The sequence below is a fragment of the Octopus sinensis genome, linkage group LG3 (genome assembly GCF_006345805.1).
Source record: "Octopus sinensis linkage group LG3, ASM634580v1, whole genome shotgun sequence".
Lineage (NCBI taxonomy): Eukaryota > Metazoa > Mollusca > Cephalopoda > Octopoda > Octopodidae > Octopus > Octopus sinensis.
This window is the reverse complement of record NC_042999.1, coordinates 62,644,217-62,665,350: the sequence shown is the minus strand read 5'-3', so window position 1 is coordinate 62,665,350 and position 21,134 is coordinate 62,644,217. Positions and strand designations below refer to the sequence as shown.

General features: G+C 35.0%; 1 protein-coding gene across 2 annotated transcripts in view; it reads right to left on the bottom strand.

The window, feature by feature from the left end:
- Positions 1–1,317: 1,317 nt before the first annotated feature.
- LOC115209620 overlaps positions 1,318–21,134 on the bottom strand; it is a 52,344-nt gene continuing 32,527 nt past the window's right edge. For both annotated transcript variants that reach the window (XM_029778071.2, XM_029778072.2), the window contains 2 exons: positions 18,523–18,742; positions 1,318–1,816 (listed from right to left, as the gene is read on the bottom strand). In XM_029778071.2, the coding sequence (XP_029633931.1) occupies positions 1,706–1,816; positions 18,523–18,742 (331 nt within the window). In that variant the 3' untranslated portion in view covers positions 1,318–1,705. The remainder of the gene's footprint in view (positions 1,817–18,522; positions 18,743–21,134) is intronic.

The window sequence follows — 21,134 nt, the reverse complement described above, 5'->3', positions numbered from 1 at the left end:
CCGTTATTCCTACAAACCAAAAGCAACAACTGCGAAGAAACATTATGGACTTCACTTCCATAAATATGAACAATAAAGAACTAATGGAACACAGGCATCACTCAGAATGGTTTCATCTCATCAACAAAAAAAAAACAAAAAAACAACACACATAAAAATCACAAAGTGGCCAGTTTTTGACCCATTTTCAGAGGGTGGAGTGCTTCAAGGCAGAACAATATCTGCTCAGTGACTAGAGTAATGACCATCTATCAAAGCTATGTGCTTGATCTGTCAATTTCATCTCTTCTGTATTCATTGGCTCTCAAGTCATTATTGCTGCAGAAACAGGAGTTTTTGATGGATATTCTGTTTGGGATGGGAGGTGGGAGAGCTGCTTTGGCACATTGGACACCATAGAAATTGAATTAAGTGGTACCATGCTGAAGGAATATGAAACTTAGACAGGAACAAATATTTCACTTGATAACTCAGTAAGCATGCAGCGCAACATACAAGTAGCAAGTCCATATTGTAGGGTACTGGAAGGATGGCCTGGTTAAGTTTCTTGGGTCTGGTTTACTTCAGACTTTCAGATGGATCGGAACTGGGATGAGGTAATGACCAAGATAAGTAGTCTCACTCAGAAATGGGTTGAGAGGAAGCTACTATAAAAGGTGGGGTAGAGTTGGTAAACCTATATATTACCTCTGTTATACATTACCACCTAATCGTTGTGCCTTGCTCTAGTTTATATCTGCTGAGCAGGTGGTCCATCTGCCATCAACATCCTTTATACTGAGGGTTCAGTATGTAATAACTGCTGATGCACAGACATGTGTGGAGGCTGTGGCATCAACCGAGATTCTTAGTTAGTAATATGTACTTAGTAAAGGATGAATATTCATCCTTTATTCATTCTTTATTAGGCATATATTTTCACAGCCTGTCTCTTTGGTGGAACTGCAGTCTTGGGTCAAGTGAAGATCAAGACTGGATGTTGGTATCTGGAATGTTGTCAGGCACTCGCATTCCTCTTGCAGTTTTTGGAACTTCCATTTTAGCCTTCCCTAGAAAACTAGTGGTGGGAAGAGTGATGGTGTTCTTGGAGAATCTCTAGACATCAATGAGAACTGATTAGCTGGTCTGTTCTTGAAAACTTTCAAATCTTTTCTGGCCAAATCTTGCCTCAGCAGGCACAAAGTGCTGGCTCCACAATTGATTTCTCATCACTAGTTTATATGTAGAAAGGTATTAAAAAAACAACAAAAACGTCTTTCCTAGTGTTGTAATAAATTTTATTCATATCTACATCAGTAAATTAAATGAAAGTTTTTAGATACTTTACACTTAATTTTTGTGATCTATTTCTAAGAAAAAAATTATATAAAGTTTGATCATTACATAGCCCATCATCATCATTATAATAACTATTAATTATTATTATTATTGTTTTTATTGCTGCTGATGTAATAGAAATAACATCTGTAACATTAGTTAACAAATACTGAAGTCAGTGATGGGTTGAATTAGCAAGTTATCACAAGTATAGCTTCTTTATAGAAAGAAAGTAGATAATCAGTGAAACAGACTGAAACAGAAATTGTATCCTTTTGAGTCAAAAGGATTCATTCTATGCCACTCATTTGAAATAGTGTTGCAGTATTTTAAAAATGAGAGTATACATACATATATATATATATATCTAGCTTTAGCTAAACCTTATCTACAACGCCACTGAATAGAAGCGATATTGGCGACCATTGCTTGTTATAACAGACTTCTCATACAAAGCTCCTGCCGCTGGTCTTCCAATTGGTAATCTGTCTCCTTCCGTCTGTGGAAAAGAAAAAAAGGAAAATCAAAATTACTGTGAGAAAACATGCTGTTCATAATGAGTTATTGATGTTTGAAAAACAAGAACATTATGTAAGACAAAACTAAAATATTATGTGCAAATCAATTGTCAATACCATTCAAATTATCTAGGAACTAATCTGTGGACATCATTCTAATGCTATGGTGAAACTTCTGATAGATGACAGGAGTGATTGACTGTTGATGGACTTAGGAGATTGATGATGGAACAAGGTATGTATTCCATCTATCATCAAACAAGTTCAAGTTGTAGTCAAGAGATGATGATAGTTTATCATCATACTGTGTAAAAAAATTTTAATTTGTTTTATTCTTGGTTAGTAAATGTTATTTCCTATTTGCTTCTATCAAGAAATCAAAGGAAATGACTGCTATTCTCTTCAAACTTTGCTTTGAAACTGACTGACTTACTTTCCATTACATTTCAGGTGGATTCACAGTTCAGTTGCTGAAGCAGAAATATCATTATAGCAAATATTCTGCTCAATACCACAGATTAACTTGTCAGTTGTTTGACCTTAACCACTTGAGCATGTCCCTTAGTGGCTGATTATATGTGCATCTCTGAATAGTGGGGGAGCATCATAGCCATGTGTTGAGACGGATTCCTTGGAATGAATGTAACAAAAGCAAAGTTTGAAGGAAATATCAACCATTTTTCATACTTTCTAGAGGTAAATAAATAGGAAATAAAGGACAAAAATCCTGTTACACAGTGTTACAAGTACCTTCTCTTTTCTGTCTCCAGTTGGTGCTCATAAGAGAGCTGTGAATATTTCTTAATCAGGTAAACTTATGATGAAAAGGCTTTACACTATGATAATACTTTCTTTTATTCAGGTATAGTATACCTAGAACTAAGATAGGCAGTTAGCAGAATTGTTAGCACATTGGATGAAATGCTTAGCAACATTTTTTCTAGCTCTTTACATTCAGAGTTCAATTCCTATTGAGGTTAACTTTGCTTTTCATCCTTTTGGGGTCCATGAAATAAGGTACCAATCGATTTGTCCCCTCCCTTCAAAATTGCTGCATTGAACGATGCAATAGGACCCTGCGACCCTGTTCAGGATGAATGTGGTGATCTTGGTCACTTATAAACTGTGGAAACTGGGTAACTGGCCTTATGAGTCCTAGGGATCAATAAAAAAATAAAATAAAAAAACTGGGACTAACTTATCCAATATGTCCTTCCTTATTTAAGGTATTAGGATGTGAGTTGAGGGAGATTTAGTCACTGTTTTTAGCAGGTCGAGTGACCACATATAGGGTTCTTTATTGACTTAATAAACTCTCTGGTCCTTTAATCATTTACATAAAAGTGTAATATGATCATCTGATAACCAATTTGTTAAGGTAACGCTAATCTGTTTAGCTAACCTTAAAAAGTAAGACAGACTGATACATAGGCAGAGAGATCTAGTGGGTGGAAGTTATCCTTGAATCTGAGACTTTGGCTGAATGTTTGATACATAGGGGAATAATATCACACAATGGCCAGGCATTGGTGTTAAACTGGATGAGGGATTAAGCCTAATGATCAAGAAAAGGAATGGTCCCTTTGACAAGCATCCACACAACATGTTCTAACAAACTTATTTTGTAGGTCCAAGGCTATGATAGAAGATACTTGCTCAAAGTGTCACATAGCATACAACCTGAAACTGCATAGTAGCAAAGTAAGCATCGTAACCCCACAGCCAAGCCGATTATAAAGTCTATGTCAAGCATCTACAATATGAAAGAAAAATTGTGATTCTTATATAAATGAGTTGTCCATTTACATTTTTTTCTTCTATTTTTTTGTGATCTTTCACCTTAGAGACATCTGTGTGGGATTGATAAAGAAAGAAAATAAGGATGAGAATATACAAAAATAAACTTAGCTACCCTGAATAAACTAAACAAATGAGTAAATGCTTGATTATAAAAGATTTTTGCATTCATATTTCAACAATATTCTTTAATTAACTTATGAAGGTTGGCTCATAGGAAATAAGACCTTTCTTGTAGAAAAAAGATACGTGAAAAAGTTATTGCAAATTAGTAAATGAAAATATTATTCAAAATATTATTCAAAAGAGAAGTTTATGAATTACCTTCATGTGTATATTTTTAATATGAAATGTTTTACTTTATGGAAAAAAATATATTCATAAGTTAACTAAATGACACTGTTGAGAAATGAGAGCAGAAACCTATAATAATGGCATTTGATAATAAATCAACTTTTAAGCATTTACTTACTCAGGATAACTTAGAATAGCCAAGTTTATTTTTGTTCATTCTCAACTTTATTTTCTTTCATTTTCAATCCTGCATTTATATGTTCCCAAGATGAAACACTTGTTTTTTTATCTATCAGTATTAAACAACGTAAAGTGTATCTTGAGTATTTTTCTAGCATACTTTGGATTCTAGCATAAGCACAAGGCCTCAGATTTCAAACCAGTACTCAACTGGTTCTAGTTTTGTCAATACCAAAAAGTTGAAAGTCAACCTCAGCACCATCTGAGTTTAGAATGTAATATCACCAGCCATTTTGTGCGTCACTCTACTGATCATGACAATCCACTGCCATACATTTCAGTAGATAAGCAGCACAAAGATTATCTAGTATCCACCCGAAAACAAGTATTTTCACAGTTAATTAGATAACATGGTATATTGCTTTCCTCTAAACCACCAAACTGCTAATTAGTCCCTGCAATTTCACTAATCTATTTTTAACTATTCATATTCAGAGCACATCGCAGTATCACTGATAGCACACAAACTCTCATCTCTCTCATGAAGCCTTTTTCAACTCGTTAAACCACTTACAGTTTTCATTCTATATTAACTCTATAAAATGTATGGAAATATTCAATTACATAACCGCCTAAAAACAATCACTAATATTTTGATGATTCTCAAAATGTGAGAGATGTACAGTATTATGAGAGGGAATAAATAAATCAGAGATGGTACAGCTATTGACACTTCTGTTGATCACATCAGTATCTGTAAGTTGTACTTACCACTCAAAACAGATAGATAACAATGTGTGTAGCTATACGAATGAAGACATTTTTCCAACACATCAAACCGAGTATCGAGTACTTTAAAGTAAATGGTAAATATCATGCTAGGTAATATGAGGCTTTGGAATTCAAGATCATGTAATGCAACTCTTTTCAAAAATGCCAGACAAACCATTCTGCTTATATGAGATAGAGGAGAATTAGAGAAGAATGAATCAGTTGTTTATAACTATGTTCAAAAATAAGAATAATATACAGATATAAATACTATTGGTATTGAACAAAAAAAATGTACAGGCAACTTCTTTTCTGGCAACAGCATTATCAGATATCACCCACCATAAATTAGGGCAGCACCAAAGAAATGATTTAACATACATCATTTGTAGTACATAGTATATCATATATTACAGAGAATTTAAACTTTAATCAAGACAAAGTATAAGAGAATGAGGTAGAGAAAGGAATGAAATTGCTCAAATTAACAGATTTGGACAAAATTTTAGCAAAATGTTATTTACAAATGTTATATGGAATATCATCTGTTGGCTGCAGGTTGACCCATGACAGCTCTAAAACAAAGGCCTCTTGAAAGCACAGTATAAACAAATGAATGAAGACTGACGAAAATTGAGAGGATAGTAATTTATATGACAAATATGATAAAGAAATGTAAGTACATATATATATATATATATATATATATATATATATATATATATATATATATACTGTTGTGTCTGGGGAGAGTCATTTTCTTTTTGTGCCTTATTATGTAACACACTCACAGGTAAAATTTCCACTTTTTTTAAAATTTTTATTTTCCTAAAATTTTCGTTGCATCTTACAACCTTTTCAATAGTTTTTCAATTGTCAAAACTACTGAAAAGGTTGCGAGACACAACGAAATTTTTAGGAAAATAAAAATAAAAGAGAAATAAGTGGAAATTTTACCGGTGAGTGTGTTACATTATAAGGCACAAAAAGAAAATGACTCTCCCCAGACACAACAGAATATGCTTCAACACACGAACTCATATAAAGAATCTTGCAAACCAAATCCAAAAGCGAAATATATATATATTATATATATATATGTATGTATGTATCAAAGTATCATTAGAGACAGGAATCCCCATAAATTCATCAAATCAGAATATAAATTCAACCAGGTCTTAGAATATTATATTTAATACTTACTATTCATGTTCAAGGTTGTCGACAACTTTGAACATGAATTAAGCTGGCATGCGTGGAAGTAAGGACATAAGATTTGACAGGCACAGAGAGGAATATAGAGGTTGCATGGATGGTAGTTGAACCAAGAAAGAAATGTCAGGCTTGGCTGAACACCAGTCACATGGGGAGAGAAGAGAGAGAGGCAGGGGCAGAAGGATAGAAGAATTAAAGTGGGGTGAGAAAAGGAGTATAACTAGCTGAAAATTGCAAAGATGATCTGGAACTTGACTGAGGAAAGTAAACTCTGAATGACCTGTCCTTGTTTTCTTTGTATCGTCTGTCTGGATGTTTTGTGTTCTTGCCCCATTTTTGTATTTTTTATATATAAAAATATAGCAGTGTACGTATACTTTGGTCTCTTATATATATATGCATATCATTCTTATAGAACAGAGTTAGAAATGATCTAGTGCAACAAAACCCATAATTTTGGTGGATGTCTATGTTTTAAGCACCATAGATTATGATTCTAAAACTCGAGATAAAATGTTATTTTAGTGTGCGTGTGTGTGTGTGTGTGTGTGTGTGTATGAGAGAGAGAGAGAGAGAGAGAGAAAGAAGGAATTTTTCATCCTCCCCCACTTATAATTTTTTCAGTTTTGACTTTCAGCAAAATTTTTTTCCAGATTTATGTTTTAAAAAGTTACCCTTATTTTTGAAGAATCATTGTCTGAGATGTTTAAAACATAAATCTGAAAAGAATTTTCAAAAGAAAGTCATGAGAGAAAAATGTTGGTAAAAAGATAAAAGGCACTCTCCACCAAATTTTGTTTTTTGTTTTTGTTTTTGTTTTAGCAGAATGTTTTAAGCATCATAGATGCTTAAAACACAGACATCTGAAAAAAAAATATGATTTTTGGTGCAGGAGATATTTTTGGGTCTATTCTATAGAGACCCTAAAAAGGGTGTGTATGTCTATGTATGCATGCGCGTGCATCTGTGTATGTGTCTGTCTGTCTGTCTAAAATTACTTAGTACAGCAGTATTACTCTACCTTACATTTTTATATTAGAGCTTTACCATGCATTTTGTAGCTTTTCTACTCAAAAAGCTGCTTACATAACTAACAGGCTCTATATTGTTTTAAGGCTAGCAAACCAATTGAGAATGTTATCTCAGATGAGCGCTACATGTCGTCATAGGATAAAGACTGAGAAGTTCAGTAACTGATACTTACCCAGAAATATCAACATCTTCCATGAAAGAGCAATGTCACACATTCATGTGAGCAAGGTGAATAGAGTGTTATAGAAATAAAACAAATATATTTAAAACAAACTTCAGGAGAGGAGGAACAGAGAATAATATTTTGAGGTAAAGAAACAAATATTCTATGGGCATAGCTATGTGGTAAGAAGCTTGCTTACCAACTACATGGGTCTGGGTTCTGTCCCACTGCGTGGCACCTTGGAGAAGTGCTTCAACTATAGCCTTGGACTGACCAAAGCCTTGTGAATGGATTCGGTTGATGGAAACTGAAAGAAGCCTGTTTTATATATATATATATATTGGCTTGCTCGCTTAGCCAGCGGGGTGGCATCATTTGAAGGCTAAAACAATGCAAACGTGTTGTGACCAGCGATGTGTAGCAACATCTGATGGTCTGGTCGGTCATGTGATCACGTGATATATATATATATGTTTGTGTGTTTGTGTTTGTCCCCTACCACCACCACCATCGCTTGACAACTGATGTTGGTGTCTTTATGTCCCTGTAACCTTGCGGTTCAGCAAAAAAGACTGATAAAATAAGTACTAGGCTTACAACGAATAAGTCCTAGGTCGATTTGTTTAAAAATAAAGGTGGTGCTCCAGCTTAGCCACAGTCAAATGACTGAAACAAATATATATATATATATATATATAAAGGCACAGTGTTTTAAATTAAACACAGGAGTGGAGATGAGATTCTGAGATGCCAATGGTTTACTTGTTGATGTAAGCAGAAGTGTGAGTTAAATGAAAGAAGTATAGATGAGAATTGAAACTGGATATAACGGTCTTAGAGATATACATACATACAGGCTTATCCTTTACAGGTGCTGGTGCCACATAAAATGCACTCATGCTGGTGCAACAGAAATGCACCTTTGCCAGTGGTACATAAAAAGCATGCAACACACTCCGTAAAACAGCTGGTGCAACAAACAATTGGAGTCTGGCCAGCACCCTAGCTGGCCAGCTCCTCTTAAACCACCCAACCCATGCCAGTATGGAAAACAGACGTTAAATGATGATGATGATGATGATGATGATAATGATCTCCGACGAAGGGATATAATTAATAAATATCCTAGAAACAGCTGTAAGACCTTCTATCTATAAATGCTCTAATATCTACACAGCCATGGTTTTTTTATCTTATTATGCAAAAAATTCTTATATACACATAAATATTTATACATATACCTGTAAATGTAATATGTGACAATTATTTGGTAGCCATGATAAAACTCTGAGTTTCAGATGTTGGGGTGGAAATCCACCCCAACATTCAAAACTCAGAGTTTTATCATGGCTACCGAATGATTGTCATATATTACATTTACAGATAAATTCCTCTATTTACATAATATCAAGGTCTCTTTCATTCTTTTGTTGTGTTACCATTTCTATCTCTCTCTCTCTCTCTCTCTCTCTATATATATATATATATGAATGGATATTAGAATTAGAAATAGGAAGTCATTGGTATAGTATACATATTTGAAAAAATTTATAAGGATGATTTTTCTGATCATTTTTTCCCACTTTAATGATTAGATGCTTACAAATCCTTAGATGTTTACAAAAGCCTCTAATCATTAAAGTGGAAAAAATTATCAGAAATGTCATCCTTATTAATTTTCACACACACACACACACACACACACACATGTGTGTGTGTGTGTGTGTGAAAAACTCATTAATTCTTCTAATTGATGCAAACATGATTTATTTTAATCTGGTTTGGTGCAAGCCTTTAAGAAACGGAATGATTTGGATTTGGGGAAAAAGGTGCAAGTTAAGCTTAGAGTCTATCAAAAATGTACAGAATCATTTCTTTAGTCCTAGGTCAGCTCTGATTGAGCATATCTATGATCAAAAGTTTTCCAGCTATGACCATCATATCATTTTTCAAGTATAGTGTATCCTAAGGCTATATTACTAAATCTGTCTTTTTTAAAACAGTAGGTAGAATGTGAGATGAAAAAAATTTAGTTGCTATTTCAAGCAAGTACAGCAACCCTCTCTTTGGAAGATTCCCTTACTGGTTTTGCAAAGAGCAGAAAATAACATCAGTTGAGCGACTAAAGATAAAAGAAATCGCTAGAAGTTGATAAATATAAGTCACACCTCAAGAATGACGTACATAAAGAATGATATAATGTAGATCGCTGTAAAGTACCATTATATAGGTTACATAATCCTTATCATTTCTTAATCAAAGAATTAAACCTTTGCTTCATGATATTAATAGCACATGCTTCAGCTTTTCAGCCTTCTTGTATTGGTTCTGTTGGATCTTAATCTGATTTATACTTCCTGAAGCTTGAAATGTAAACATCTCTCAAAATAATTATGTTCTTCATCTGAAGCATCCACATCTTTTCTTTGTAGCTTTTTAATGTATTTCCTGGCTCTTTTAAGATGTTACAAGTGATAAGACACACCCTATAATTAGCAAAATATATCATGGAAAAGCGAAAGAAATGTTTTTGATGATTTTTATATACATATCATCAAAGGTTATTTTGCAAAAAATATCTGATTTAGAACAAAACAGCTGTTATCGTCATCATCATCATCATCATTGCTATCATCATCATCATCATCATCATCACCACCACCACCACCACCACCACCACCACCACCGTCGTCGTCGTCATCATTGTCATCATCATCATCATAGTCATCATTATCATCTAAAACCCACAATTCCATGCTGCCATCGATCACATGGAATTTATTGAGGCAGATTTTCTGCAGTTACCTTCCTTTCCTGATGCTAAATTTCACCCGTTTCCAAACAAGATAATATTTCCCCATTGCCTGACATGTTTTTCAAAGAAGTCTGGAAAATGAACGACTCCACTCATATGACAATGATGCTCATTTACAATCATCACATGATAGCTAGACAAGGATACACACACTCACATATCTATCTATCTATCTATCTATCTATCTATCTATCTATCTCATCATCATCATCGTTTAACGTCCATTTTCCATGCTAGCATGGGTTGGACGGTTTTGACTGAGGGCTGGCAACCAGATGGCTGCACCAGGCTCCAGTCTTGATCTGGCAGAGTTTCTACTCTGAGAGTGTAGTGGGTGCTTTTTACATGCCACCTGCACGGGGCCCAGTCAGGCGGTACTGGCAATGACCTCGCTCAAATCTTTTACATGTGCCACCAACACAGGTTCCAGTGAAGCGACGTTGGTAACGATCACACTCGAATGGTGCCCTTTTACGTGCCACGGGTACAGAAGCCAGTTGGCTGCTCTGGATATATATATATATGTTATTAAAATTATAATTTAGAGTATCTAAGAGATACCACCACACTGGAAATAGCAGCCAAAACTTGACTCTAAAACCACATTAAATGTTCATACAGCATCAGGAGAGAAGACAAAGAGACAAAATAAACTAGCAAAAAAATTACTGGATAATTCCAGATCCCGGATTTCTGACTCTGCATATGAAATGCTCTGCCTTCTAGTTTATTTTGTCTCTTTGTCTTCTCTCTCTCCTGGTGCTGTATGAACATTTAATGTGGTTTTAGAGTCAAGTTTTGGCTGCTATTTCCAGCATGGTGGTATCTCTTAGATACTCTAAATTATAATTTTAATAATAATTATTATTTGAAGGTTTTTATTCCCATGCTGGCCATCTGATAAGATCAGTATTTAAATAAAGTCCTTGTCCTTATTTATATAAATAATAATAATCATGATAATAATAATAATAATGATAATAATAATAATAATAATAATAATAATAATAATAATGATAATAATAATAATAATAATAATAATAATAATAAAAATACAGCATGGAATTGTGGGTATTAGGACTGCAAAAATACCTACTTCAGAAGCAAGGAAAACTGATACAAATAGCCGCAAAACAAAAAACTGTTCTCAGTATTTAAGGAAGCTGACAAATACAAACAAGAAATCAAACTACCTAACAAATATGGAGAAGAAGAAGAAACAACAAAAGCTATAAAACAACGGAAAACCAAACTAAAACTAGAACAGCAATGGACCATGATAAAACGATGGCAAGAAAAGCCCCTTCATGGCAAATACTGGACTAAACTAAATGCAAAAGAAATAGACAGAGAAAAATCCCAGCAATGGTTGAGAAGCTCAGGACTCAAAGCAGAGATGGAAGGATTTTTAATTGCAGCACAAGACCAAAGCCTCCCCACCAGAAATTACCCAAAACATATAATGAAAAGAAACATAACAATTAACTGCAGAATATGTGGAGATGGACAAGAAACAATAAATCATATTATCTCTGGCAACCCAATCCTGGCTAAGAAGGACTATATTCACAGACACTGGAAGCTATGCCAACACTATGGAATAACAACAGAAAAAAGATGGTATAAGCACACACCAGAAAAGGTCACAGAAAACGAGAAAGCAACCATACTTTGGGATATGCCTATACACACAAATAGAGAAATTAAGGCCAATAGGCCAGATATAGTTGTCAGAGATCATGAAGAAAAAAATGCTTTCTAATTGATGTATCAATACCAGCAGATGACAACGTTTCCCTAAAAGAAATGGAAAAACTTTCAAAATACAAAGACCTGGAAATAGAGGTAACTCGAATGTGGAATCTAAAAACAGAAACAATTCCTATCATAGTAGGCGCATTAGATATGATAAAAAAATATTCAGACAAATACATAACAAAAACACCAGGACTTACAAATATATATACTGGACACTGCACACATCCTATGCAAAACATTTTCAATACAGTAACCATAAGAACATCTCAACAAACCACAGCACATACCCAAGGCACACAGAGCTGCGCTCGGTAGTGAAGTGAAAGCACGCTATAAAAATAAAACTACTAAATAATAATAATAATAATAATAGAAAAGGCAGATGTAAGTACTGTCTTGAGTCCTAGGACTCACAGGGTCAGTCAGTTACCCAATTTCCATGCCATATAAGTGACCAAGATCACTACATTTTTTCTAAACAGGACTTCAGTCCATCATATGGTCACTCCTTTACATCTGAGTGGACTGGTGCAATGTGAAATGAAGTGTTTTGCTTAAGAACACTATACACTGGCCAGTCAAGAAATCAAAACCACAATCTTGTGATTGTGAGTGCAACACACTAACCACTTGGCTATGTGCATTCACTTTGCAAATAGGGAAAGCTGTATTCCATAGAAAAAGGAAAGGTAAAAAAAGGTAGTGGAATTTGGTATCAGAAGGATTGGAGCTTTATGAAAAATTTTCATAACCACAAGGAAATACACACACACACACACACACAAAAAGAAAAAAACAGGAAAAAATGGAAATCCATCTGAATGGGTGAAAACAAATAAAAAATAACTCATCTAAGGAAAAATGCCATTTTTATACTTTTGAAGTCAACGTTCAGCAGAGCAATGGTTGTGAAATTAAATATCCAAAGCAAAATTTGCAAATTTGCTGATGAAGACAAATTTGTGTATAGAGAATTGTCAGGTTATTAATCTTAGAACATATTGATAATTTAATTATAAAGGAAATGCTGACTACAAGGTTAACAACCTTTTCTAATTAAATTTTCAGTTAATCTTTTTTCACCATCTGACTTTTTTGTTTGTTGTTTTAATGAACATTCCCCTGGGCTATCAAGCAAAGGTGAAAATTGAACTTCCATTAACAAAGCCTAATAAAATATAAATGTTTTGAGTTATAACCCTTATCTATTTGGCTGCAGATTAAATATTACTTAACCCCTAATATTTTTTGTTCCTAATTATTACATCAAATCCTTGAGTAATATTTATGATGTTTGAAAATAGTGGAAACAGTCAAGTCTACTATATTATTTCTTAAAAAGTATGCAGACTTTATATACTGATTCCTGAAAGCATTTGATCAACTACATTCTGAGGGAGTTTTTTTAGGTCCAATGTTGAACCACCAAGTTATGGGGATACAAACACACCAACACAAGTTGTCAAGCTGTGGTAGGGGGACATACACATGCACAAAGACATGTGTGAGCATGTGTGAGCACAAGCACATGCATGCACACGCACATGCACACACAACTACAAAAACCATACACGTATGAAGGGGCATGTAAATACAATACAATACCGTACATACATACCTAAATACATACATACATATATTTATATATATATATAGGCAATATATATATTATTATGATATATTATTATGCAGTTATTATACTATGAGTCTTCCATAGTAGCTTTCTCTCCATAACTTGCAAAGCCTTTCTGGTTTGTTTACATATATCATGTATATATATATATATATATATATATATATATATATATATATATATATATATATATTAGAAAGAAAGGGTGAATAGAAAAGATAATCAAGATAAAGTAGTGAAGGCTGATCTCAAGTTGTTAAACTTCACACTGGAAGTAACACAGGCTTGTGATAATTGGTGTTTTGCTGTGCTCAGGAAGACCCGTCTGTCAAGGCAAATGTGAGGTCTTAAAACCATTGTATTTGTTTACAAACTCATCAGACCCTGTTCTGCACCCAATCTGATCCTGTTAACCATTCCCCACATCTCATCCTCCTAGCACTTGTCCCTCCATCACTCTTCTAACAGTAGCACTATTCAGCTTCTGCGATCTTATGATATTTTTTAATTATTTAAAAAATTTTTATCTAGTTTCAGCTCACAAGCTGTGGCCATGCTGGGGCACCACCATTTATAGCAAAATCTGGGCATATTTCTTCCTCTTTGTTCTACTAGTTACATCCCCAATTTCTCTAGAAGTACTTTATGTAATATCTAACCTTCATTCTCAATATCATCCCTTCCTATTTTATTTTCCACTGATCATGCTTTTCTGTCTCTCTAGAACAGTGTTTCCCAACCTTTTTTCCCGGCGCCCCACTTTTTCATAGCAAAAGTTTTTACGCCCCACCTTTTCCCATGTCCACTCACATTTACAAGTACATGTGGGCCTACTTACAATTGAAAAAAAATCAAAAATTAAAAAATTGTATTCAAAATACAAAAAAATAGTTTGAGAATTGAAACAACAGGCACTGAAAGTGCATAACACCCAATAAATCGATAAAATTATTACGATTTCTCATGTTTTAAAAAATGTCAATTTATATAAAGAATAAAGAAACACGTTTTTTCAGTTCAATTATTTGACGGTCTGCTCGACTAATTTAGTGAGACCCTGTGCCTGATGCATACAGCACACAAGTTTTTAATTGAGGGACAACTTTGTTAATTTCAGTCGTCGTAAATCGCCACGTTTTGTAATCTCAAGCCGGTTTCTCTTGGCTTCGAGCAAATTATCAACTGCACTAAAACCAATTCGACCAAATAAGACGAAGGGAAAGGAATCAGTAGCTCTCTCGCTGATGTAGAAATTTTAGGATATTTTCTTCAACCTCGTCATATAGCCACATCTTTGTACCTTTCAATTTAAACAAAGTCTTCACTGATTCATCATGTTGAATTCTGATAACTCTTCTTGGTATGGATTGTAGCATCAGAAACGTTAATCAGAAGCGGTTGAGTTAACCAAGAAGGAAAATTCATTGCCTTTAAATCGCAAAATCTGTCATTGAAATCCTTTATCAAGATATTTAAATGATCAATAATTACAATGCCAGCATCATTCGTATTTCACATTTACTCAACCAGTAAAGTTCACTGAAATTTCTTTTGGAAAATTTCTTTTTTTTCCATAATTCGAGAGCTGTAATAAATCCAAAAATCTTTGCTTTTGCATCAATAAGTGTCATGTTTGCACCTTGAAGTTGTTTATTCAAGTTTCCAAGTTTCTCAATATGTCTGTCAAATAACTGACAAATGCTTTTCATCCGTTGTTGACAGCAATTTCATTTCACATTTATCACTAAGAAAGTCGTTAATCTGATCAAATAATTCCATGAACCTCTTTAAGCAGTTTCCACTTGATAGCCATCTTACTTCTGTATGATGAAGCAATAATCGAACATGTTCGGCACTTTGATTTATACAAAACTGCTTAAAAAGACGTTCAGATTTAGAATTTCTTTTAATGTGTTGACACACTTGATCACACTTTGAAGAATCTTGTTAAGAACAGGGGACAATTTCTTGGCAACCAAGTTTTCTCGGTGTATTACACAATGGACAGTCAACATGTTTGGATTTTCATCCTTCATCATTTTTAAGCATCCCGTATTCTTGCCCATCATGGCAGGTGCACCGTCTGCCGCACATGCCAGTAAGTTTTCCTTTGGTATTTTGTTTGCATCCAAATAATGTTTGATTTTGATGTAAAATCATTTGCAGTTGTGGTGGTTTCAAACGATTCGCAGAACAGCATCTCTTCCTGAAACTCCTCGTGGTCAATATACCTCACATAAGTCAATAACAGAGCCTCACTGTCCCGGATTGTGGATTCGTCCATTTGTAATGAAAACTTACGCAATTTTAATTTCTCAATGAGCTGGCTTTCAACATCTTGCCCCATTTCATCTATTCTGTTCGAGACAGTGTTATTACTGAGTGGCATAGTCCTGATATCTCCATCATCTTTTTGTAATACAGTTTTTAAGAATATTGAGATAGCAGGTTTAATCAGTTGCTCTCCAATAGTGTGATTCTTTCCATGTTTTGCTATAAGCAAGGAGATTTCGTAGCTGGCTTCAAGGGCACGAGTATGAGGCACTTGTTTTGCATGAAATAGTGAAGTGAGTTTTGTTCGGTTTTTAAATTTTTCTTTCAATGATTTGAAGTATTCCAAATCTAAATTAGAATTATTAGGATGTCTTACCTTTAAGTGCGCTTCCAGCCTACCTGCCTTCATTGACTCATTGCTCATCGTCTGATTACATAATAAGCAAAACGGTTTACGCTCATCATGCTCATCAGGAATGAATCCAAACTTCAAAAACTCCAAAGACTAATTGAGGCAAACTAATTGAGGCAATTGATTGGCTTATCTGAATAGTAAGTTTATTGCTCAGTGCGGGATCTTCTTTGTCTCACTGGGGTGCGAGAGTTTCCGATGTGGAGGCTTCAAAGGAAAGACGGAATCTAAGGTTGTGCCCGCGATGACCGCTCGTCATGTACAAATATTTTCACAGCCCACGTCTATGCCCCGCGCCCCACCTGAATTTTCTCAGGCCCCACCAGTGGGGCGTACGCACCACCTTGGGAATCACTGCTCTAGAAGTACTTTATGTAATATCTAACCTTCATTCTCAATATCATCCCTTCCCATTTTATTTTCCACTGATCATGCTTTTCTGTCTTCAGGTATCTCTCCCTGCCCTCTGAGCTACATCTTAGGACTATCATACCTAATCTTTAACATCCTCTCATATCTGCAGTCATTCTGAATTCCTTCTCATGGCTGCTGTTGACATCCATCTCGCCTTTGTACCCCACTCACTCTAGCCCACCACTACATACTTCTGACCACCACCTCAGTCCCTGCACATCTCTCTCTCACTCTCTCCCACCTTATGCATGATTTTTCTATATTCTGATCTGTCTACAAGTTTATTATTCTGCTGCTCTCCACCTTTCCTGTTCTGTCACTTGTCACCTTCTCCTTGTAAGCTATTTCGTTTACCTTCTCATACTGACATTTATTGCCACCCTTGTCCATTATTCACTATATTAAACTTCACACCTTTCTCTAACCTACCCTCTCCTCTCAAACTCCTATGAGCTTACCCATCCACCCCTCCCAGTCCTTAGTCTGATTTTCTTTCACACTCACCTTGTAACTAGAGAGTATGTTCTGATACCTTGTCACTGACATCTTTATCTTCTTTCTGGCTACTTCCACTAACTCTTAAATGTTGTGAGGTAGCTCTCTTTACTCTTTACTCTTTTACTTGTTTCAGTCATTTGACTGTGGCTATGATGCAGCACCACCTTTTAGTTGAGCAAATCGACCCCAGGACTTATTCTTTGGAAGCCTAGTACTTATTCTATCGGTCTCTTTTGCTGAACTGCTAAGTTACGGAGACGTAAACACACCAGCATCGGTTGTCAAGCAATGTTGCAGGGGACAAACACAAGCATACACACATACACACATGTACATATATACAACGGGCTTCTTTCAGTTTCTGTTTACCAAATCCACTCACAAGGCTTTGGTTAGCCAGATGCTATAGTAGAAGACACTTGCCCATGATGCACGCTGTAGGACGGAACCCGAAACCATGTGGTTGGTAAGCAAGCTACTTACCACACAGCCACTCATGGCCTATGTATTTTTTTCTATAGCAAGATACCTGTGTCTGTCCCTTAATCATACTTTAGCCTCTCAACACCTGGCATAAAGTTACCCCTCCACTCAACAACAACCTCTCGCAGTTGCAGGGGTTTCTTCTTTTCTTTGTATTGCAAGTTACTTTGTGATCTCACTAATGGTGGTGACATGAAAATAGCACACAATAAACACTGTGAAGTGGCTGGTGTTAGGAACCATAGAAACCATTGCTAAAACAGACATTGGAGTTGATGTAGTCCTCCAACTCACTGTCAAACTGTCCAATCTATGGAAATATGGAAGACAGATGTTAAATGGTGATCATCATCATCATCATTTTCATCATCATCATCATCTTCATTATCATGATCATCATGATCATCATTATCATCATCAAGTGTCTGATTTCCATGCTGGCATGGGTTAAATGGTTTGACTGGAACTGGTAAGCCAAGTTCCAGTCTGATTTTTGGCACGGTTTATATAACTGGATGCCCTTCCTAACACCAACCACTCCAAAAGTGTAATGGGTGCCTTTTATGAGTCACTGGTACATGGGCTTTTTATGTATCACTGGAACAGGTGCCTTTTATGAGATGATGATGATGATGATATATGTATGTATGCATATGTGTGGGCATAGGTGTACATACATGCAAACCTGCATCTGTGAGTGTGTGTGTGTGTGTGTGTGTGTGTGTGTGTGTGTTGTGTGTGTGTGTGTGTGTGTGTGAGTGTGTATGTCTTCTTGCTTTGACATGGCTTGATAGATGCAAACGAATGCCACTTATCATACAAGCAGTGTTATTCATTTAAAATTTTCCGTGAAAAACATGTCTGGTCATGGGGAAATATGTAAAAGAAAATAAAAAGAAAATATAGGCATACATGTAAAGAAAATGTAAAAAATACTAGGAACATTACCGTGTATAATGGGAAATGTGCTGTCCGAACTCCACGAGGATAGATTTGGAGGTCAACAACACCTTTCATATTTTTAGTTTCCATATAGTCATTGCAGAATTGATCATGGTAAGCTCTTTGGAAACGTTTCTTGTATTTGTGAAGATCATTATATAAATACTGGAGATCATCATCAATCAAAGCTCTCCTGTTTCGACATCTGTCCAAGCTGTCTTTGGCACTAGAAGAAGAAGAAAATATCACAGATAAAAAGCATTAGAAAAATATTCCTTCTTTGGATACCTATTTCTTTACTGCCCACAAGGGGCTAAACACAGAGAGGACAAACAAGGACAGACAAACAGATTAAGTCGATTATATCGACCCAGTGCATAACTGCTACTTATTTAATCGACCCTGAAAGGAAGAAAGGCCAAGTCGACCTTGGTGGAATTTGAACTCAGAACGTAACAGCAGACGAAATACTGCTATGCATTTCGCCCGGCATGCTAACGTGTCTGCCAGCTCGCTGCCTTCAACCTTCTTTGGATACCAGCCTACCTGAAACCACTTCTGATTCTATGGTCTAAACTTACTAATTTAAAGTAATCAAAATATAGCCTTCCAGTAAAATCTCATGTTAATTTATGTTCTAAACACCAGCTTAATTATGACAAAATTATTTACAAAATTCTTGCATTTTTCTGACTTAAAATAATAATAATAACAATAATGAAATTACTGTATACAGTGTTCAGGTGTACCACAACTTGTCAAAAGTGCGTATAAAGTATATGCAGTAATGTACAAATGTCTGGGAAGTGAACAGTGTATGAGTCAGATACATGCTTGCATGTGTAGGGGGGGGGGAGAAAATCAGGTGTAGTGTTGACGAATCTCAGGAAGCATGGAAGTTTTGAAGGATGCAGTGCTCCGACAACTAACAACTGATGCCGGCAGTTTGTTCCATGCTTCAGCAACTCTTAGTGTGAAAAAATGTTTCCGAAAGTCTGCCCACTTCCTTGGCATATTCTGTGTACCATTCATACAGTTTTGGTTACTTTTTCTTATGAGTTGTAGTGCACCTGATCACTGTATACAATAATTTCATTATCATTATTATTTTTTCATTATTATATTATTTTCAAATTGAAATAAAGGCAATGTATTTCTACAAAATATGGTAACAAATGGGTTAAATTATCAAGATTCGACAATCCAAGTATTTTATAAAATATGTATGTGGGTATATGTATTTATCAATTCTATTTACAGCTATACTTCAAGCTTTTCTCTAAAACACTTAACTGAAACAAAAGCAGAGTATTTGAACAGAAATATGGTAACAAAAGAGTTCATTATATTCCAGTTTTGGTATCACATCAAAAAATCAACAGTTGATTCTTAGTTTAGAACTGCCAATTATTTATTAACATTTTGATTATATAATGAAATTGAAATATAGTTTCCTTTTCAATCTTAATTTGGAATGACAACAAATTTTCTAGTATAATTGTTTACCCACAAAATCTAAGCAATGACTGCGTAAGAAATGCAGTGAGATAACAGACAGGCTAATGGAAAAAATCCAAAAAAGGACATTTTATGTGTAGCAGAAGTATAAGAGTAATTAGTTGTAAAGGCATTCTTAAAACAAAATTCTTTCAAATACCCAGTAAGAATGCAATTGGGTTTTTCAGGATAATTCATTTTTTTCCCCATTTATTTTAATCTTCTCTGATATTAGGTGAATTAATATAAAAAAAAATTATTGTAGTGTTTTATGTTTTTTTGGTAGCTGAATTCTTCCTTTACAACTTTTGCTTATCATTTTTGAAATTCGAATAAATTTCACCTCGTTTCAGACAAGATGATGGAGTGTCAAGTTGAATAAACAAAATGAAAACAATTTATTTGGTAACCCAAAAGAAGTAGTTGATAATTTCGGATATTTAGGTGACTTAACTCTTTAGCATTCAAACTGACCATATCCAGCCAAAATATTCTACCTGTTTTATGTTCAAACTGGCCACACCCAGCCTCTCACACCCACCTTACAATGTAATTCTAAAAGTAAACAATCACAACACTAAAATCTCAAAGCTACGAGATAATGCAAGATTAATTTCAAGCAATATGAATAAACAAGCATTGCATTTGAGAAAGTAATCTAAATGCTAAAGGGTTAATTAACAGCAGAAATGAATATTCTGAAAGCATTGAAGCCTGAGTAAGAATGAGGTGGAAAAAGTTCAAGAAGCTTCTGTTAATAATAAACACATTCTTTCTCAATGTGGTTTGAGGCTTGCATATGAAGTATATATCACTGGATGGTAGTAAAGCATGGGTACTAGACATGAAATGGTGTAAAGGCTGGACAGGAAAGAGGCCAGCATGTTCCTCTGGATGTATAATGTTAGCTTGAATAAATCATGGAGTACAGGCAAACTGAGGGGAAAAATAGGCTTGAGATGAATCAGATGTAAGGGTCAAAGAGAGAAAATGGCTTTGATTTAGACATATGTTGCATATGAAGAATGGACGTTAGAGAAGTGTCAAGTAATCCAGGGGGGCGGAGAGCCTGTGGAAGAGAAAGAATATGAGGAAGGAATGAGTAGAAATGGTGGAAGGTG